The sequence below is a fragment of the Amphiura filiformis genome, chromosome 18 (genome assembly GCF_039555335.1).
Source record: "Amphiura filiformis chromosome 18, Afil_fr2py, whole genome shotgun sequence".
Lineage (NCBI taxonomy): Eukaryota > Metazoa > Echinodermata > Ophiuroidea > Amphilepidida > Amphiuridae > Amphiura > Amphiura filiformis.
Genome location: NC_092645.1, coordinates 49,862,341 through 49,884,923, shown reverse-complemented (window position 1 = coordinate 49,884,923; position 22,583 = coordinate 49,862,341). Strand labels below are relative to the sequence as shown.

Sequence of the window (22,583 nt, the reverse complement as noted above, 5' to 3'; positions counted from 1 at the left end):
AACCTTTTTTTTTTTGGCCTTATCAGTATTACCCTTTCGTAGTGTCCCAAATTACATCAGTAAATAATACCGGGCAAATATGTCCATTTCCAAGTGGTTTAGTTGACAGTGACTTGATCAAAGCATGCACAACGGCGACACAAGTGACATTAGACTTTAATTATGAGGACTCGAATCTTGCACTCCTTCCTTCTCCGTTCTCTCTCTTCCATAAAATGTAAGCTGAAGTTCACGTTACGGTTATATATAGTATTAATTTTATTATTTTTTCACATACTTTGTAGCTTACATTGCATGCAGCTCAAAAGACGTTTACAAATCTATGTACAAGTTAATACCCATTTTTTCACAAAATTTAAACTAATAATAAATTGATAAACGTAATTAATAAGCTAGCGCTAAGTTATCTTAACAAAATTATACATTTCCCTCACATCGTTGAGAACATAAACAACTTTTAGAAGAAAAAAAAATGCCTTTAAAAAGACACCACGAGGTTGAAAATATTCAACATGTTAAGTCGTATTATATTTACGACTATACGAGAAACTAATATCACCCGTGTTAAAGTAAAATATGTACAATCCGTCTAAAAATCTTAAAATATTTGACTTTGTAAAGTAAATATTAGAAAGTAAATGATAACGAGTCTGTTGTAGGCATGTCAAAGGTTAAATAAAAGATCAAACATTTTTCCCATTTTAATAATCATTTTAGGCATTTAAAAAAACAAACAAGAGAAGATCCGAAACCAGAATACAATGGCACGTTATGGAGTTCAGGCATTTCGGTGGGTATTCATTCACCAAACACACATAGAATGGAAACCTTTTTTTTGGGGGGAGGGGGAGAAGGAAGGATAAACCTAATTAAAACAATGGCAAATATCAACTGCATAATATAATGAAACAATAATGAAAAACTAACTATTATATTTTTACAATTTGATAAAAGAACAAATATCATTTTGAGTTTACCATACAACAAGCTCGCTATCTTAAACTTCGAAAAAAAACCCCCAAAAAACCCACCCTAATTATTCAAGTTTAACCGCTCTTGATAATAACATATAATCATTACAAAAGAAAACGATGGGCTAGTCCAGTTAAAATCCATACACCCTATGTAGGACATGTCCTTAATCTCCCACACAGGGAGTGTGAATTTCAAATATGGTTACCTGAATGGGTAACTCCATTTGAAATCTACACCCCTTGTGTAGGGGATTAAGGACATGTCTTCCATAGGGGGCGTACTCGTGTGGATTTTAATTAGAATAGCACAATTAGCCACTCTGAGATAGAAGAAAATGTAGCAAACATTTGCAGCATATAACAACTTGCAGCACAAAGAAAATAAACAACGACTAAAATAATAATAATAGCTTTACTACTGTTTTTGTTAAATATGTTTTTAAGGAATATACTAATCTGCTAAGCAGAAGTAGTCTATCGCGCCAAATATTTGGCGCGCTTTCTAGAGCCTTGTCCCTTTGAGGGTGGTAATGATGAGACAACAACAAACTACATTTTTCAGCAAAAGAAAGAACTATTTCTATCAACTAACAACAATTATAACGGCGTGTCTGTCTGTAAGATGACCTGAGAAATGGACAATCGTCTCTTTTCAACCTCCGATCTACTTTGCTTTTCATTTAAAATTATAACGGATTAACAAAATTCAACCGAGCACTCAAATTGAGCTTTAATGACAAGAATTCCCTTTAAAAAGTGAAACAAGTGTCACAGTACGGTTTAGTTTCAATTTGGCACATAATACCATTTTCCATACTGACCGTGACAGTGACGTCAACGCGTTGAGGTAGCTGTTTCGCGCACTTTTTCTCCACTTTTGAAAAGCAAAGCAAAGCTAGAAGAAAAGCTGGACCTCATATCTCAAGTCATCAAATCACGATTTGAAACGCCACTTAATAATGACGTCACGGCGACATCATACTGTCAACACTCACAAAACATTCAACAATTTACAACACAATTGGACAAAACGCGATACTACAATAGTTCAGGAAATGTTTACATTTTTAGTGGAAGATTATAAATCATCAATGATAGAAAATAGAAAAAAAGATCCAAAATATAAACCCACGTATATATAGATATATAAAAGAATACAAATTCATAAAATAAAAACACTTTTTACATTATCATCAAGGAGCAACGCTTCCTTAAACGAGATTATATCGCTGCAGCTTATTATTTTAGTTGAGGTGGTTATCGGTGGTATATGTTTACAGTTTAAAATCATTATCCCGATTTTCCAAAGAAAAAAAATATAACTATAAAAAAATCAAAGTATATCATTACAATTTGTTGTTCAAATAATCAACAAAAAATATGCCCAATTCATTCTCCCGTGTTCCCTGAATCTTAATTTAGTTAATATATTAAATTGAGGTATTAAAATGATATAAATATAATAATGCTAACAAACAAGCATTGTGCTTGACACCGACTAATCTTAATATCATCTTGAATATCTAAAACTAATAGTAAAATCTACATTATACACGTTCACACTATTTTTTAAATCATTATTGATACCATTATATACACTGGCAATGGAAAGTTTTTTACAGGTACCACCTTACCTTGCATGTACCCTGGGCCTAATAATATAGGCCCTATATTATTTCTATTATGATATTAAAAGACACACTCTTAGAAAACAAGGTTCAAAGTTGAACTCAAAAAGGTTCTTATAGCTGCCCTGTATGTAGATATATAGTTTTACAAAGACCTAAAAGGGTTCTGCAAATGCCAGAACATGAAACAGGTTCATAAATATTAAAAAGAACCAATTTTGGTTCTGACAATTTCCTAGAACCTTTTTACCTTGAACTGTCCTGTATTTAGAGCCCCGAGAACCTTTTTTTCTAAGAGTGCACGATATGTGTTTTATTACCATGGAAACCTGATGTTATACATGTACAACTCTTTTAAACAATGGGCCCACAAACCAAATTAATTTATCAATGTTAGATTTTTATACTAAATACACACACAAAACACTTACTTTGGTTGCAAAATATTCATAAGAATCTTGCAAATAGACAAAGTGTTTCATTATAGCTGCAGATGAAATGTTTGGCTTCAATTTATACAAAAGTTCCGAAGCAGCAGTAGATTACATTTGCGTTATAAAGACATGCATATTCGAAAGAGGACATTTGCCTGAGCACTTATTTGCACATTCATAATTCCGATCAGTTCTCCATAGAAATCTTTTGACCACAATGGCCTCATCCCAATGACACAGTTCAATAACCTCAATTAACCAATCATATTGGAAAATTTGACCTCAAGTTGCAGAGTATGAGTTTTTGTACCCAAATTTTCAAAGGTCAATCAATGAATGTACAAATGCATTGGGGTTAAAGAACTGTGCCCTGATAGATGAGCATGTTGTGGATCCTAGTGATTGGTCTATTCCAGTTCACCCTTTCCCACAGAGGATTTGAGAAATCCGGGGTTTTACTATCCAACTGGATTTCCAGAATTAGTCCTGCTGCTTTATCCAATTCTGGCAAAAAAGATGTGGGAAATCCGGGGTTTCCCTTAATTTAGAGATTCCATGAGTGTGTTTATTGCTCTATATGAGACCAGAATCCTATATTATTTGGCATAGGCCTACAAATGCATTATTTCTTTAGGCTGAGTTCACATAGGAGTATACTGCATACGGTATTCAGACTGAGTTCACATAGGAGTATGTTTACTAAGCCTGATCGAATGAGCGTATAACGTATAGCGGAAACCATACTCCGATGTGAACTCAGCCTAAGGAATTGCAGCAAAATGTTTGGCGATGTTAAAAACAATTCAATTTTTTTCCTGTTTTGTAACTTATTTTTTAAACCCACATATTGTTTCCTGGATTTCCATTCCGTTCTTTTTTTTCTCTTTTTTTTTGTGGATTTACAAATTTTTAGTACACCAAGCCTTCAGATCCTCTCGACACTATGGACCACAATGGCCTCATCCCAATGCCATAGTTTAATAACCTCAATCAAACAATCATAGAGCAAAATTTGACCTCAAGTTGCAGAGTATGAGTTTTTGTACCCAAATTTTCAAAGGTCATTCAATAAATGTACAAATGTATTAGGGTTAAAGAACTTTGCCCAGATAGATGAGAATGTTGTGGATCCTAGTGAGAGGGCCATCTGTCTGGAATAGGCCAATTTTACAACGAACAAAATCGGACTCTATTTTACGGTTACTCATTACATATAATATTTGGCATAGTTTTATCAAAACCAGACACTCCTGGACAAGTTATCTCACAATCATCTTCACAATGATGTTCATGATGATACCAGTGTTACAATACAAGTATTAGGCCTAATATCTTTAAAATTAGGCCCCTGTCTGAAGATCAACTATAAATTGTTTACAAAAATGTACTAATGCATTTTTGGAGATTTGTTGACAAAAAAAAGTTTTAGCATTCATGCAACCAAAAATTAAAAACTCCCGTCCGATTAAGTGCAAAAATGTATATAATTGAAGACCGAATTAAAAAGACTAGTTTGCGTATGACGTCTTGTCAACCAGACTAAAAATGTCGTACTGCGCAGGTCAGCAACCAATCACACCGCGCCATTGCCCTGACGTCAGATGCAAAGTAGTCTTTTTAATTCGGTCTTCAATTATAAATACTTGAACATGATATTTTTACACTGTCCCGAAGTGTCTCGTCTTGACAACAAGGGACATTTTATTGTCTGTTCAATTGTGTTGTAAGCACATTTTACAACAAAACAATCTTCTAAGACGCGACAAGTACTCTATAGGGACATAGGCCTACAGAGATCCGTCGCTGCCAAACCACATTTTTTTACTGTTTTTCTTCATTTACATTATACCAATGACATACCCTACCCACTGTGAACCCTAGGCCTACCCTATACGTTTCGTGGTTGCAAGACGTGCAAGAGACTGTGCGAGCAAGGCAGTCGAATTCGGAAACCTCCGTGCGAGCAATGCAGTCGAATTCGGAAACCTCCGTGCGAGCAAGGCAGTCGAATTCATCAACTATGCTCCAAATATGTACGCCATAGTCTGAGACCGAATTAAAACGACTACACCAGGCACAAAAAGAAACTCGTCAGTTATATTCATCCTTGCTGTTCAATAACTTGATCATTTTGGATTATTCTGAAATATACATTTTGTTAATTGGACTTTGCTTTCTCATTTGACACCCTGTTTGTGAAAAACGAACAAGAATTGACCAAGATATACGCCTCCAAAGCCTCAAACCCCAAAATCAAAAGTTGCATTTTCAACGATTTTCAATGGGAACGCATCGTTGTATTGCACACAAGCACCACGGGCCAATCAATAAAGCACACAGTGTATTAGGCACAATTGAATTGTTAAAATTGCAACTTTTCATTTTGGGGTTTGAGAGTTTGGATGCGCATATCTTGGTCAATTCTTGGTCAATGTTCACGAACAGGGTGTCAAATGAGAAAGAAAAGTCTAATTAATAAAATGTATATTTCAGAATAATCCAAAATTATCAAGTTATTGAACAGCAAGGATGAATATAACTGACGAGTTTCTTTTGTGCCTGGTGTAGTTTGCGTGTGCCACCAGGATAAAGGCGCGGCGTGATTGGTTGCTGACCTGCACAGTACGGGATCGGGATTTCGTGGTCCGGTTGACAGGAACTGAACTTTTAAATTCGGTCTCGGATTATTATTAGCAGACGGTGCTAAGATTTGATATACCAATGAGCACTACCAGAGATGGCCAGAAGGAAATATGAATTACTTCATTGCTTATTCTCATTATAATTGCTCTAATTATGTTACTTGCCCGGGGTTACTATATTATCATTTTTGGAGCAATTTGGCATCCGTTTTGTGCAAAATATTTTTGCATGTACCCTTATAAGTCCTTTATAGCTGCATGTGAAAATTTGGCTCTTACTTAGCTAATCCCGTTGAAGTCCATACAAACCTTAGGTCCTAATCGCTCACAAAGGGGATGTAGATTTCAAATGGAATCACTCAGACAACTCCAGTTGAAATTCACACTCCCTGTGTGGAATATGTAAAGTCATGTCTTCTTCACAAGGTGTATGGATTTCGTCTGGACTAGCTTCATGTATTGTTATACCTAACAACACATTCATAAAATACATTATATAGCTGCACATGAACACTTATTTTGGCTTTTTTTTTATATAATATACATTTTATCACTTTTTTGGCGTTAAACGCATGCACGTAACAACGTTTTATTTAAAAGTTTTAAACGGCATGCGTTTATTTACTTAATACATCCCTTTCCTCACTTCTACCGCTTATAGCGAACATGATGTTTTAACTTAAGATAAAAAAAGCCAGAATCCCCAGCAAAAATACAAAACGTTTTACATAAAGCGTTTCAAGTTATACAAACGTATAGAAGTCAAAGTTTATTAAGGATTTAACGTTTTAATAACATTCAAAAACACGTTTGAACGGTTTTTTTTTTTTATTTTATTTATCAAAAAATATTTTACAATAACATTTTGACAACAGTTTTAAATATTGTTCTTGTGTTTTTCATATAAAACATTTTAAAAACGTGACCTTTGCATAACCCAACATTTAAACGTTATTAAAACGTGTTGGCCATTTGCTGGGAATCTCATATTTTGGTATCTTTTGGTCAAAACGTTACACGTCTGCATTCTCTTCTCACTTTTTGGCGTTGCACGCGTGCATGATAGCTTTAAACAACAATGGTGCATTTTCAAACGACATGTCTTTAATTTTTCGCGCCAATTGGCGAATGTCGGGAATGATAAGCAACAACTCACGAAAGCGGTCGGCTCCTTCGTTGTTGTTCAGCTGCACGTGGTCATGTAGAACGTAGTATTGGCGCTTACTCAATTCTTCGATAGAAGATGGATCGGCGAGGTCTTCTGTTTCTGTAATAAGTAAAACCAAATCACGAAATATATAAGCTTGGTAATCTTTTGGGTTGCAGTTGGAAAGGTTCTAGACACATCTTAACACTAGAAACATTTGCACGCAACTTCGGTAGAAACACCTCGGTACTAGAAACGATAGCACGCATCGGCATAATCGGTTTCATATTCTAAATTTCTGGATATCAGGGGAATTTGACAAATACAGATATTTGGACCAATCTATGTTTACGGCAGTAAAGTAATACACATCGAAAGGCTTCCGATAAAAAAAAATGGAACAACATGATTAACAACATCGTATAAGATACAGTTTGGCTGATTGGGCTATTTCAGAAAATAAGTCTATAGAGGAGTATTGCTTGTTCTCTGTTGACAAGGGGCAGCGAACGGCTCTTTTCAGAGCCACCAAACATTTTACATCAGCAGACAGGCGATATTTCATCTCATCTGATATAGTCAGCAAAACATCTTCACTTCACGCATCATCACTCTAATATAAACCTCTAATATAAACCTCTGAATGATGCTTGAAACTTTTTGCTTTTGGTTTGGTAGTGAGGGTTTGGTTCTCTGTTGACAAGAGACACTCTACAGTGAACGGCTCTTTTCAGAGCCACCAGTAGGCAAGGGGCGGCCTACATGTCTCATTCTTAGGTACTTTGTCCTGAAGAAGTCAGAGCTACTCTTGACGAAAGCTTAACAGTTCTAAATTTGTCCGACGGAGAACCCGCTAAAAACTTACCAATTGTTATGAACTCCCGTCCCGTCGTAAAAGCCTATCTCACAAATAAGAGGAGTAGGGCCCTAACTTTTCAATAAAAGAAATGTCTGGATTTCTAAGTTTGCTTTCTGAAAACGACTGGAATTCCAGTTGCCAATGTTAATTTGATAAAGTTTGGAAATGTAATTAATGAATGAAAAATCAAAATGCAGAATGGAAATGCCCAAGATAATGAGCACTCAAATTGAGGATTTCTGATTTTGAACTATTTTTCTGCTGGATTTCACTAAAAGGTCTGGATTTCCAACAATCACGACTGGAAAAAAAGTCTGGAAATCCGAAGTCCTCTATAGGGGGTGCGCATCTATTTTCAGGAATAGCCCATTGCAAGTTTCTACTCACCTGGATTTAGAAAGTTGATGACTTTAAGGCACGCAAACTCCTGGAAACTAACCCTCAGCCGCTGGTACTTGGTCACCATCGCTGTCGCCATATCGATAATCTCCAGCCCTTCCTGTCCAAATCGTCGAAGCTCATCCTCGCTGGGTATGTAGTTGTTCAAAATTACCGCCAATTCGTGGAAGAGATTTGCCGGTTGCGAGTGCAGCGTCGACAGCAGCATACTCTCACACCAGCTGTTGCTTAGGAGCAGTGTAAGATCGGGGACGTTCAATCGGTCGTGAAATTGTAAGTTCTTGGACCACTGCACGTGTTTGTAGATCATCTTATCCATCAACTTGCACAAAAGCTCAAACAATTCAGGGTAGCCCGCGTTTTGGTTTTTATCCAAGCTCATTGGTAGACTCAAAGGCTCGATAGTGTGTGCCCTCTCTGCGTGGACTAAAGCTTCAACTTCAGGGAGGATAGCCAAGGGTGCCGACGACACAGCAGCCCGTGCAGCAGCAGCGGCCGCAATGGCAGCGGACATGTCGCCTGTGCTGGCACTTCGTGCGCGGTAAAATGCACTGTTGGGCGTGCCTATAGAAAGGGCGGGGAATTCAAATCGGGCACCGACGGTGCCGGCCGGGGAGAAGGCACTACCGGGTGAAAAGGAAGTTGGGGATAGCTGGTCAGAGATGCCATCGCTACGGGTTGGACTGTGGATCATTTGTTTGTTGTCACTCTCTAGCTCGTACTCCTCTCCAGTCATGATGCGCTCGATCTCCTCTGGAGTTAGCTGTAACGACAAAAATGAAACAAAGAAATTTAATTTGATTTGTCATCCAAGTGATTCGCAACATATACACGTGACATACGACGTATTATAGGAAAAGATATCCAGCTGCTCTATATATGAACACGTGATCGGATTTTGCGCGCAAGATATTTAATTAAAAGTAGGTCATTACTCTCTAAAAGAAATAAAGGTTCTAAATAGAACCTTTTTGTCCTCTCAGGAAAACCCTCCCAAAAATGCTCTTTAATTTTGGAGAACCCTTAAAGGTACTCTACAGAACCAAAACGGTTCTGTATCACATTTTTGGGGCAATTTTCGACGGTTTTGGAACCATTTTTGGTTCTTTAGAGAACCTCTAAGGGTTCTCCTGCATGAGAGGACAATTTTAGAACCTTTATTTCTTAGGGTGAATACCCATTGATTATCGATTGATTAATTTAAATAAAGTAATCATTATGTCTGTGTTTTTGATTTAAATTTGCTTGGCTAATCGGGGAAATTAACGAGGGAAAGTGCTAACATGATTATAGGAATAAGAGAAAGATGGTGGCCAATACAGAAGAAAATAAAAGACGGAGGAAGAAACATGGGTAGGATGTTAACTTATTCATATACTTTTCATGCCACAGCGGCGCGATGATCACGTACATCAGCCAATCACAAGCTTGATCGTGTTTGTTTGTCTGCAATGCGCATGCGTTACGCCGCTGTAAGCGACATTTTTATACTCTTGACAAATACTAATACTCATTTAATATATCGACACCTTGCTATGATAATTGCCTAAGTCACTTTTTATAATTTTGTGAACAATTAAGTACAAAATACGGTTCAAGCATTCATCGCTTACGTATCACCCTTTTCACTTCTGATTATTCCTTTTATTTGATCTCATTTGTTCTTGTGCAAAGATTGGTGAATAATTATGTTTTAAATGCATGCTTGAACCATTTTTTGTCTGTATGTATATCTTCCTTGAGTCAGTAATTTTTTTATTGTATCTCTAAATGTAATGATGAGAAGTATATAAAAGTACACATTTTCAGAAAGGAAATGATGCAAGGAATCCAACTAGCATAACAGATTCCTGCAAAAAGTAACAGTTATTGAGAAAATCTCAAAATTTGATTTTAGTTTACTGACTCGAGGAAGGTATGGACTATAGTATATTTAAATTTCAAAAAATGACTTGGGCAATTATCGTAGCAGGGGGTACCGGGTGTAGTAGACCTATATATAAGTTTGCAAAGAATAAACGGATAAATGACACGTCACTTTTAGATCCGAAATTTGGGCAATTCCAGTTGAAATCCATACACCCCCTACGGAAGACATGGCCTTATTCTTCCACACAGGAGAGCGTATGGAGTAACGCCATTTAAAATTGACACACATTTCTTCCACAGGGGGCGTATGGATTTCATCTGGAATAGCCAATTATTCAAACCATACACTCTTCAAACTGAACAAGAATGGGTCGGTTATCTAAGCAAGGTTACGGTCATGGTCATCGCATGCAAAATAACTTGATTTTGGGTGAGCGATTTTGATGTAAACAATTACAATAACGTCTCCACGCGAGTGCTCCACCACGTGAAGGAATCCACCCTCTTGCTTAATGACAACTTAATTTACCGATTCAATTACGACTCTAAAAATATTTATTTATTTATTTACCCTTAAAAATAAAAACACCACCACCATATTGCAATTGATTTGTATATAAAAGTAGGCCTATTTATGGAAAGAACTATAATCTTCAGGCCTTATAAAATTACTGTTTTGGTTCTCGTCCAGAGGATTTTCATGAATTCATGAGGGGAGGGAAGGAGGGAGGTTTTTTCTTCATTGTAAAATTTGCATTGTTACATGTAGTAGTTTCCCCATCCCCAACAGCGTTCGAGGAGAGGAGGGCCTTTTCTTTTCCTTTCTTCAAATGTGTGTTTCTGAGGGAAAAACCCACAAAAAGATTGAGAAACGATCCTTGTTCTATATTATGAACTTATTTATATACATACAGGCTGAGTCAGAAAGAAGTAAACTCATGTTCGAGGGCTATAACTCAAGATCTGCAAGGAATCTGCTTTAAAAAAAAAACACTGGAAAGAGCAAATTCTACACATCTAAATAAAAAAAAAGAATTGTTGCAATTGCTCAAAGCAAACTAAAGTTATACTCATTTGAATACAACCCAACATTTTTGTAGCTGCACACGGCTGATTGATTTTCATCCATTTCAATCTCGACGAATCTGCAAAGTGCTAACAGGATTTTTTGTTGAAAAGGCAACTTTTGCTTTTAATCAATATTTAACAAAGTCCATGACGGTACTACAGTTTGTGGGGATACCAATTCAAGTCTTTACGAACTATCCGGCAGAAGCTTGATTGGGGAATGTTGGGTAAAGGATTAAGGTGATCTTTGGTCTTGCTGTAACGCATGTCTAACTCTAACAATGTTCACTTGTGATCTAGCAGTTCGTAGTATTCCTGAAGCTTCCGGCTGTCTGTTCCTTAGTGTCCCATGTACATGGAGCTTGTTCACATTCTTATATACTGCTCCCTTACATGAAACCCGGTTTGCTGTAGGAAATTGGAGACGAACTCTTAGTTTCATCATGGAGGTAGTAGATACTTCGTCGATAGAAACGTGCGCCCCCGTACTGTAAATTGTGGTGCCATGTTGTCATTGGCCTGTTTTATTATGATGTAGTGCAATGAAGTAAAATTCATATTGAAAAGAGCCCTATAACATGGAGGAATTATTGATAGAAACCACACCTGCCACAGAACTTTATTTGCATTTGAATGTCGCGCCTTACTAATCAATATAATAGGTAGGCCCCTACTCGGGAAGTGAAACCGTGTGCAGCTACAAAAATTGGTGGTTGTATTCAAATGAGAATAACTTTAGTTTGCTGTGAGCAATTGCAACATTTTTTTTCATTTAGACGTGTAGAATTTGCCCTTTCCAGTGGTATTTTTTTCATTTTTAGCAGATTCTTTAGAGATCTCGAGTAACAGCCCCTCAAACATGAGTTTACCTCTTTTTGACTCAGCCTGTATATGAAGTTTTCCTAAAGCATTCCAAAGTGTTAAAATTTTTGAAAACTTAAAAATATCAACAACAAAAATAACAACAATAAAAAAAAACATAAAAAAATCGGCCAAATCACACAAATTGAGAAGGAGAGGGCGAAAACCAAATCATTAATTTTTTGGCCTAATATTTGACTTCGTGCCTTAAGGGATCTGGAATGAGCGTTTTGAGCGTTTCGACAGTATTTTTGTGGGACATGAGAGCACCTCAGACCTATCGAATTGCATTCTGAATACGAAGAATGTCTTTCTGATATCAAATAATTTTCATTTTATGAAATTTACGATATAATACAAATTTTATGACAAATTAATAAAATTTGATATTTTTCACATTTTTGAGATATAACAGTCCTCTAAGTAAATTTTATAAATTTAATGATATATTCTTAAAGTGTATGTAGCAGGGAGGAAAAGCCGACGATCAATTGAAAATTTTGACCTTTCATATTGAAGTTATGGATTTTTGTCCCAAAAGACCTATTTTTGTTTGTGTTTTGGGAAAAAAATCCATATCTTCAATACGAAAGGTCAAAATTTTCAATTGATCGTCGGCTTTTCATCCCACCTACATACACTTCAAATATAAATCATCAGATTTATAAAGTTTACTTCGAGTACTGTTAAATATCAAAATATCAATTTTAATGATTTGCCATAAAATGTGTATTACATTGCGAATTTCAAAAAATCAAAATTATTTGATATTAGAAGGACATTCTTCGTATTCAGAATGCAATTCGATATGTCTGATGTGCTCTATTGTCCCACAATAAATACTGCCCAAACGTTCATACCCCAGCCCTTAAGATTTAGGGTGGAAATATATAGACACGAAACGTGACCGTTTACCGAAACTTAAAGTACAGGTATTATATCGGGTGATTTTTTAGTTAGCATCTACTTTTGCTGCATTGTGGAACCAATGTTTTTTGGCATCCTTACACCTCTAATGATAAAAATAGAATTGGTTTCATTTCTTTTCTATGCACCCTATGCTTCCCACAAGGGGTCGAAGTTCATAATGGGGCCAAAATTTTAAATTTGTTCTATCATGTAGCTAGGAATTAAAAAAGTTTTTTCTTTGTGGTCCTTTTTTAACCTTCGACCCCTCGTGCATGAGAATCATAGGTGGCATCTAGAAAATTGGAACCAAATCTATAGTTCTATTAATATTTGAGGTGTAAGGATGCCAAAAACATTGTTCTATAATGTAGCAATATAATACCCCCAAATACATAGCGCGATGTACTACTCAGTACTTGAAAATATCAGATCTAGAAGCTAGAACACATTGCCAAAACATTTTGTCCATCAAACCACAGAGTCTGATGTCATCAGCGGTCAATTCATGTGGTCATCTTGAGGTCACTCCGAGGGTCGCTATTCATGACATTCATCAATGCACCACACATGCGCAGATCGAAGCACATTCATACTAGACACAAGGTCACTGGTCATTAATGTGATAAAGTGAACGCATTTTCAACCCGGGGCAGTCAAGTAATCTCGTGGATGGGTCAATCAACATGCTGACCGCTACGTAAACTTTGCGCTTTGTCCACTTTATCGTAAAGATCCACTTTAATTTTGACCACTGACCAGATGCAAAATAAATGTCTTCCCATAATGCAACGCGAAGTACCCCAGGCATGGCATTATGGGCATACCCTCGGTACTAAACCCCAGGATTGTTTGTGCAGTTCCTGGAACATCCAGCTCGCATCACGGTGTCTTGCTCCACATGGGGAGCTGTATGTACATTGCTTTCTGTCATTTTTGTCGCAGTTTTTCATAAACATCTTTATGCATATTTTTATTTGTTCGGTTTGTTTCTTCTTTTTCTCTTTCTTTTCATTCTTTTATTTTCTTTCATTCCTGGCCTCCCTTTTTTACGAAAGAATAAAATAACGAATGAAAAAGAATAAAATGAACGAATGAAAAGGAAAAGAACGAATGAAACAAAAAAGAAAGACAAAGAACGAAAGAAAAATAAATTAAAGAATGAAAAGGAAAAAACGAATGAAACGAAAAGAAAAAAGAACGAAAGAAAAAGAATAAAATGAAGGAATGAAAAGGAAAAGAACGAATTAAACGAAAAAAGAAGAAGAAAAAGAACGAAAGAAATGAAAGAATGAAAGAAGAGATTTTAATTTAAAAATTTGACTCCTCCTTGTCAAAATGTGCCAAGAATTGACAAGAAATATGCATTACCAATGATTACGACAGCAAATGCATGGTGGGATAATAATAACACCGCGAGTTTAATATGTGCATATACAGCCGGTCAGCATTGGTCAGTCAATTTTCAGGCCCGGCGACATTTCCTTGAACCTCCACAAAACCTTGGACATTTCATCGCCGGAACATTAATGTGTAGCAAGCTATGCCTCATGTGTTCCAAATAAAGTTAATTTCGATTTGTTGATTACCGTGATTACTTAAGTTATGCGTGTTTGGATGAATCAAGGACTTCTTCAGGAGTTGAAAGTTCCTTCAAAGTTTATCCATGGATGGCTTTACTTAGAGGATGCAAAAGATGAAAAGCATATAAAAGATGATATTATATATGATAGGAAGTGCTATTGATTTAACATTGTTCATTAAATAAAATAAAATCATTTATGACCATGTTGTATGTTTATAAATGTTGCATCACGCTGATCGATGAAGTGTGCCATTTTCATTTGCACTTTTGTGATTCAGAATGTGATGATCGTTAAAGGTTCTAAAAAGGTTCTAAAGTTGTCCTCTCAGGAGAACCCAACCCTTTAGCCTTAGAGGTTCTCTAAAACCAAAAATGGTTGCAAAACCGTCGAAATGGCCCCAAAATGTGATACAGAACCGTTGTTGGTTCTTTAGAGAACCTAATAAGGGTTTTTCAAAATTCAAGAACCTTTTAAAGGTTCAAGAGGGAGGGTTCTCCTGAGAGGACAAAACAGGTTCTATTTAGAACCTTTATTTCTTAAGAGTGAGTAATGCCATGAACCCGTGGGTGGGGGGTAGTTGATGCTCGGGTTTCTCATTTGACTCGGGGGGGACCATCAATTTTTGGTTGGTATGCTCCCTGGAATTCGGAGATGGTGGGCCTTTGGGATCTGACGGCGTATACGGGTATTTAAAAAGGGGGTCTTTCGGAGCTACGAGCTGTCAAAATCAAGGGTGTATCTTGGCTCTCTGATTGAAAATCGCCCGAAAAACCCCACAGAAATGTGAGGAATGAGCAAATAGCTGCGCGGTCCAAAAACATACCCGTACTATCATTTGTGTATATAAAGGCCCCCTCCCTCCAGGATTTGACTATTGCACACTGTCAAAAATATCGCATCCGTCCCCCTCATATTTTATCTCTTGCATCAGCAAGTGAGTTTCGCTCAATCTGATAAAATGTTTATTTGTTTTTGTTTGTTTGTACGACACAGAGATCCGAGGTGATAGGTCTTTGCATCTTCAAGCCGTACTTTTCTTTTCCCAGAAATTGACCAACATCTATTTTATTCTTTTGCAAATTAAAATAGTGTTTCACGCCAATTCATATCGTCATTATTTTTATTATTATTTTTATTCAGGATGTTTTCATAAACATGCTTTTGGACAGAACGTGACCAATTGAAAGTGTGTTTTGGCCTTCAAAGACACACAACAATCTCATCCCGCGGGGCTTTCCCTTTTAAATGACATAGATACACAAGATTCTGCGGATGGCGCTCATCCTCATCTCACCCTATCACATCCTCCATCCCACCATAGGCTATTCTTTGCCGCTTGTTGCACCATAGACTGTAAAAAGTTTTGAAGATCGGAAAGCCTTCTTCCCGTTGATGGGATGCGCGATCTAGATGTTATGTCTGTGGGGTAGAATTTGACCATTTCAAAAGATCTCGGATTCGCCACTAACATCCCCCACAATTCATTGGAAAGATGTATCCTAAATTGCGTTGCGGTACAGTCACTATGGACCACAAGAGCCTCATCCCAATGTCATAGTCCAATAACCTCAATTACATAATCATTGTGCAAAATTTGACCTCAAGTTGCAGAGTATGAGTTTTTGTACCCAAATCTTCAAAGGTCATTCAATGAATGTATTGGGGTTTAAGAACTGTTCCCCTGATACTGTAGATGAGCATGTTGTGGACCCTAGTGAGTATCACAATGATTATTGGTTTAGTAAACATGGTGGATTATGGGATGGAGAAATATTGTACATAATATTATATTTTTGTTTACAAAAGTCATGTTCTACTATTATATTTCTTATAGTATTCTATATAAATTGACAAAAGAAAAAAATGTTTTGAACCATGTAAGACCGTGGTGCTTTTGTTTTCCGTAGTTGAATTCGGCAATCAGATATACTTGCAAATTAAAACAAACAAAGAAATGCAACGACATCAACTATTCTATAGGCCTACTTCTTAAGGGGGTACTACACCCCTGGCCAATGTTTTGCCTATTTTTGCATTTTTCTCAAAAATTATAGCAACTTAGTGACAAGTAAGATATGTATATTATAGGGGCAAGGACTACATATACTGTACTGAAAATTCAGCAACTCAAAGCAAGTAGTTATTGATTTATTGATCAAATATTGGTTTCCCTCATTTTTGACTGTAACTCCACAACTGTTGTTTGTGCTGAAATAAAATTTCTAGTGCAGTAGTTGTAGTCCTTGACCCAATAATATACATATCTTACTTGTCCCCAATGCACTATAATTTTTGAGAAAAATTCAAAAATAAGCACAAAATTGGGCAGGGGTATAATAGTACCCCCTTAAATGTATAGTCTTCTAGAGCATATAAACTAAATGACAAAAGAAAACAATGATTTGAACCATGTAAGGTTCTGTTGCTTTTGTTTTCCGTACATTGACATAGGCCTATTTTTTTGGAGATGAAAGTGTTCAGAAAATAACGCAGTGAATGCAGGCACGAAAACTGCATGGTCTTGAAAATTTTTCTGTGAATTTGATTCAGAAATAGGCTGAAAAACATTGAAAACAATAACAAAAAACTCTGAAATCTAAAACGCTAAAAATTTTCATACCTGTGAATGAATTATATGCAGAATAAGGACTTTGTCTGAATTTTGTTTATGATTGAGCAATGAGGTATTTTTGTAAATTAAAACAAAGAAATACAACAAATAAACAAATATCATACAAACAAACAAGCGCAAAACAAAATTAGCCTTGCGCACAAGCTTTCTCTCGGTCACGTTCCACTTACAAATCACGAAGGTTATTGTTACGTAACATTAATTAGGTCGTAACAATTAGTCATGTTCAATGTCACTTGCTAATCATATGATATAATTAATGCACTAGTAGTTCGGACCTCCTCATCAGTACGGGTCAAGAACTCCTTGGATCTTGTCAACATAGTGCTTTGGACCACAATTATGGCCTCATCCCAATGGCATAGTTCAATAACCTCAATTAAACAATCATAGTGCAAAATTTGACCTCAAGTTGCAGAGTATGAGTTTTTGTACTCAAAATTCCAAAGGTCGTTCAATGAATGTACATATCTATTGGGGTCAAAGAATTGTGCCCTGAAAGATGAGCATGTTGTGGTTCTTAGTGATAGTGCCTTGGCACTATCCTATAAAACCTTGAGCCGACTACATGTTGATGACCATTCAGCTTCCAAGTTGAAAATCTTTCACTTTTGTCAACTTTTTTTTCACTTTTATTGATAGACCTATATAAAAGGCGACGAAAAAAAATGGATTTCGGTCGTAATTTCTGGAGGCTAACCCTGAAATATCATCATATTAGCTTAAAATCTGATAATTTTTTTGCAAACATGTATTGAAAATGTATGATTTTAGCAAAAAGTTAAAAAGTAAAAATAAAATTCTCCCATAACGCAAATTCTGGGTCGGTCGGGCCCGTAAAACAGGGTGCTCTTTTTTCGTGCCTATACTAGCCCCACAAATTGTCGCGAGATTTGGTTTGATTTTACACGTTTATCTTCCAAACACAGGCCGTAGATTTTCGCATCAGGACAGGCCCATGTACGTTTTAAAATCACTAGGCCTATACAGGGTGTCCCAGAAAAAAGAGGCCCCTCATTGCGCCCTCTTTTTCTCCTATTTCAGAAAAGTTGATCAAGTATAAGTTGGTATGTAATTATTTCAATCGGCTCATAACTTTTGAAGATATGCCCTTCTAAAGAAATGTATCCGTTTTCACTCTGTCCACGGGGGGAGGTTTGGCTACTTCCAAGACTGAAAAGTGCATATACCATGTATGAATATAAAACATTCCTCGATGATAACTTTATAAAATAACAACTTTATTTTAGGGAATACCGGTGGGCTTATGGGTTATGGATTTTGTTAAGTGTCATTAATTTGGGCGAAATTGATGTGGGATGGGACTTCTTTTGCTATACTTGCAATTACTTATGTTTTTCTCGGTTATTTTTAATATGCCTTTTTGTTTTATTATGTTATCTGAAACTATATGAGAGCTACAGAGTGTGATTCATAGAAACATGAAGCTATAAAATATGTCCAAGAGGTAGGCCACTCCGAGGGAGGCCATGCGGCAACGTTTATTTTCACATCAGCCCCCCCCTACTTAAAAATACACGAATTCCCGTCTGCTCTCAGGGAGGTCTTAAACATCATAAACTTTGTGAAATTTAGGCGAAGCAGATGAGTGCACAACATCTTGAAGAGGGGGAGTTCATAGAAACATACCCTCTATGAGCGGAAACGTGTACAATCGTACTGTTATTTTAGACTGTTGAGTGTCCTGTTTAGGTGAGAATTCAGTGAAGTTGATGAGAGGTGGGGGGAATCCGGGGAAAATTAAATTTGTTTTTTTCTCGATTTTATGGCTTTTCATGCACATTCTCTATTGAATACTAGTATTATACTCTGAGTATTGTATAAAACTATAACGCCATGACAACAGCATATAATATTGGTAATATTCCTGTTTGGTCAAACAATATTAATTAGTAAGTTCTCCTTGAAGTCGTCATCATTCGTCTTCATTTGTATAATTACTTGACCAAATTCTGTTTTTTTGTTACTGTATACTTTCTGATACCCTTGACCACTATAATTATCCATTTCTGCGCAAAAGATGACCATGAAATGTAACAATTTATGCATTGAAAGAAAAGATAGATGAATAAGGCAATTTGGAACAAGTGGATATAAGTCTTCAAAACAAGCTTAAGATGTCGTGGTTCCTGTGGATTTAGAAAAATACAAAAGAAAATGCAGAACCTGTCCATATGTGCGGATTAAAATTTTAACAGTATCCAACTTTGCGACAACCCCCAATGCGATATTTGTGCGAATGAGATTGGGTTGGAGGATCTTTTTAAGAATCGTCGTACACATTTCAAGCGAAAGACCTGCCTATAAGGGACGCACCATTAGATACTCAGGGGGGGTAGGAAGTTGGGGTCGGGGGAAGATTTTTTTTTTTGCCGCCGAAGGCGGCGAAGTTTTATTTTTTTTATTTCATGCATTTATACACAGTTAGGTGGGGAAGGGTTTTTTTTTTTTTTAGTGTTGGTGGGGAAAGTTTTTTTTGCTCATGTAGTGGGGGAAGTTTTTTTTGAAAAACTTCCTACTCCCCTGAGTATCAAATGGTGCGTCCCTAATTGCGATTAAATCCATTAATCACGATTTTATTTGAGCACGTTTATGAAAATAAATGAAAGTTTTAAAATAAGGCTTGCATGTGCCATTTCATTTAGCATCGAGAGATTTGACGCGAGATGAGATGAGGGGGTCAAATACTGTCGACATGAAACACTGTCACTGTAATCATCACATTTCTCACAAAACTGGCTAAATAAATAAATAAAAATAAATAAAATAAATAAATGTAATTAATTAATTAAAAGTAATAAAAATAAAAATAGATAACTAAATAAATAAATGTAAGCCCTAATTAATTTTAATAAATAAATAAATAAATAGTTTGAATTCGAAATATCTGCCCGAACTTGACAAACGATTCACGCAAGTTCATTTTTCCACTTATTCGCCAGCGAAGTGTTACGATTATCACTATGTCAACTGGATCACGCTTTTGAGTTCTGCACCACGATCGAAATGATCGCAATACAAAGTCTATGACATGTACTACCAATGTCAAAAGGTGCGTGATCAAGTTACCAGGGAGTTGTATAACCACTTCGCTGGCGAATAATACGAAGCCTTCAATTCAGCTCTTCCTATTCGCCGTATAAAAGTGACGTAATTAATCGGATTAACTACCATAGCAATAGACGAATACAATTTTGAATATATCGCCATGCACTACAACGTTCACGCGGTATACCTATGTGTTCCAATATCTGTGTATGCATTGAACCATAGATGTCAAAGAAAGGCTGATCACTCGCACCTGTAAGATTATTATCTTTGAAAAGAGCGGTGTTGTATTCAATCTATGTTTGCTGACATACACAGGTGATTAGTGTAATTTGCTTGTAGTGCAGGGCGATCTACTCAAAAATTGTATTCATCTATTGCTATGTTAGTTAATCCGATTATTACGTCTATTCTACGGCGAATACGAATATTATTGGTTTTTCAGTTTTCGTTAATAAACTGCAATAACTAGGTCTAAAAAATACAAATAATACATGTGTCATTTTCACATACCGGTAACTATACCCTGCGTGCACCTGCGATGTTAAGTCACACTCAGAGGATGATTTTTTAAAAGTACTACCCAACACTCCACCAGCATTTTGGACAGATATATTTACAATAAAAACACATTCAAAATGTTGGTCGATTTCACATTTTATGTTATCTACAGAAGGTGTGAATTATCCTTTGCACACAATTCTAAAACAACATCTTTTGCACAGAAATCAACAGGATTTGAAAAGTAAAGTGGCAGTTGAAACTCTAGTGATAACACTTAAATCATCCTCTGAGTCACACTAGAGTCTATGGTCACACTCAGTGCAAAATTATTTAAAATTATATACGGGCCAATTTCAACTCAATTTGCAGCAGACTGAACAAGATGTCACCACGATCTGTGTCCTTATCTTTAAATGATATCACCTTCAAGGGAGTTTTAAATGGGCGGATTTGAGGAGGGGCTATTACATCCGGAGGTTGCACGCGAACTATTTCTGGTTCGAACCTTGGGTCTACACATCAATGTCAGGGTTCGAAGCCTTGGTGTATGGCCTTTGATAGTAAGTCCAATGTCAATGTTAAGGCTATGGGGAAAGCCCTATCTGTCTGGTATGGGCCTTGGCCATGGATGGATGGAGGATCTCGAGGTTTAGTTTTTGGTGGTAGGCAAGCTGTCATTTAGTCGATCTGTGGTATTGGTGTCCGTGAATTCATGGCCCTTGAAGTCAAGTATGAATTTGTGTGCAGTAGAAATAAAGTAGTAAAGTATGTGTGTATATAGACTGTAGTGTAATGTATAGGCTATAGAGGAATCCAACGAAATTACGTTTTTGGTCATGGGTAGCATCAGGGGTAGCATATAGAAGAGAAGTATAAAATGCCTTTTACGAACATTGACGAAGGCTACAGCAACCAAATGAAGGAAAATGTTAAGCACTTTATGTGTGACAGATAAACAATATCAAAATGAAAGACGTGTGAAGTTCGACGCTCTGGAACATGCCTCTCCTCTTAATTGTCCGAATTGAACCCGAGACTTGCTTTCAGTTTAGTATGACAAGCCGTAGCGGACATAATCAGCGAGTTACGCCCTACCACACAATATTCAATTCCACACATCTACCTATCACCTCAGTATATATTAATTATCGGAAGGACTAAAATGGTAAACATATCATCATATTTGGTCCGAAGGACTATGAACTCACAATTACCCAGAATGCATATATATTAGTATACAGAATTTTATGTTATTTGAAAAAAAGAAAAGCGCAGTGATTCCGCTACGCACTGGCACAACGCCTAGACGTTGATTCACAAGCCTCAGCACACTTTACCATATTTACAGATTGTCGCTAGACGCTGACCACTGCGGCCCACATCATTCCATCCATTAAGACTTTGCAGCTTCAAGAAAACCCAAAACCTTGTTGTGTGGATTAAAAAATACGTCGATTGAAAATATTGGCTTTTGATAAGTTAGATTTTAATACCTTTCTTCCGAATTCTTGGACATTTTGTACCTTGGGTTAACTTAACTGAGATATGAACAGATGAATAATATCTCTTTCGCTATTTAACATGTTAAATACTCTTCTTCTCTTTAGTCATTATCTCTTGCACTTGTTCTTCCTCACTTCCTTGTTTTCCTCAAAGCTTTTAACTCCTGAAATCCACCAAATAGCAAACGTATTAGCTTAATAAACCAACCACAATTAAGCCCGAATCTAAATTAAAACCGAGGACACCTAATAGAACATACAAATGAATAAAAACACTCAAGAGTTTTTTTGTTTTTGTTTTTTTTTTAAACTCGACTTAATGTTAGTAATGTAATTGCATTTCAGGTACAGTCGCTCATATATATACATATCATATCAACCAAATTGACCATAAATCGGTGGTAATACCACATCACCTTGGAACCTACTTTACCACGCTTAATGCTATATTCCTATAATATAATCTTATGATAAAATTCGGGATATAATGATCACTAGGATCC

The 22,583-nt window shown here is 36.5% G+C and overlaps 1 protein-coding gene across 1 annotated transcript in view; it reads right to left on the bottom strand.

The window, feature by feature from the left end:
- Positions 1-6,525: 6,525 nt before the first annotated feature.
- LOC140138773 (nuclear receptor subfamily 6 group A member 1-like) overlaps positions 6,526-22,583 on the bottom strand; it is an 85,685-nt gene continuing 69,627 nt past the window's right edge. The window contains exons 4-5 of the mRNA XM_072160540.1: positions 8,072-8,846; positions 6,526-6,945 (exon numbers count right to left, since the gene is read on the bottom strand). Coding sequence (XP_072016641.1) covers positions 6,713-6,945; positions 8,072-8,846 — 1,008 coding nt within the window. The 3' untranslated portion in view covers positions 6,526-6,712. The remainder of the gene's footprint in view (positions 6,946-8,071; positions 8,847-22,583) is intronic.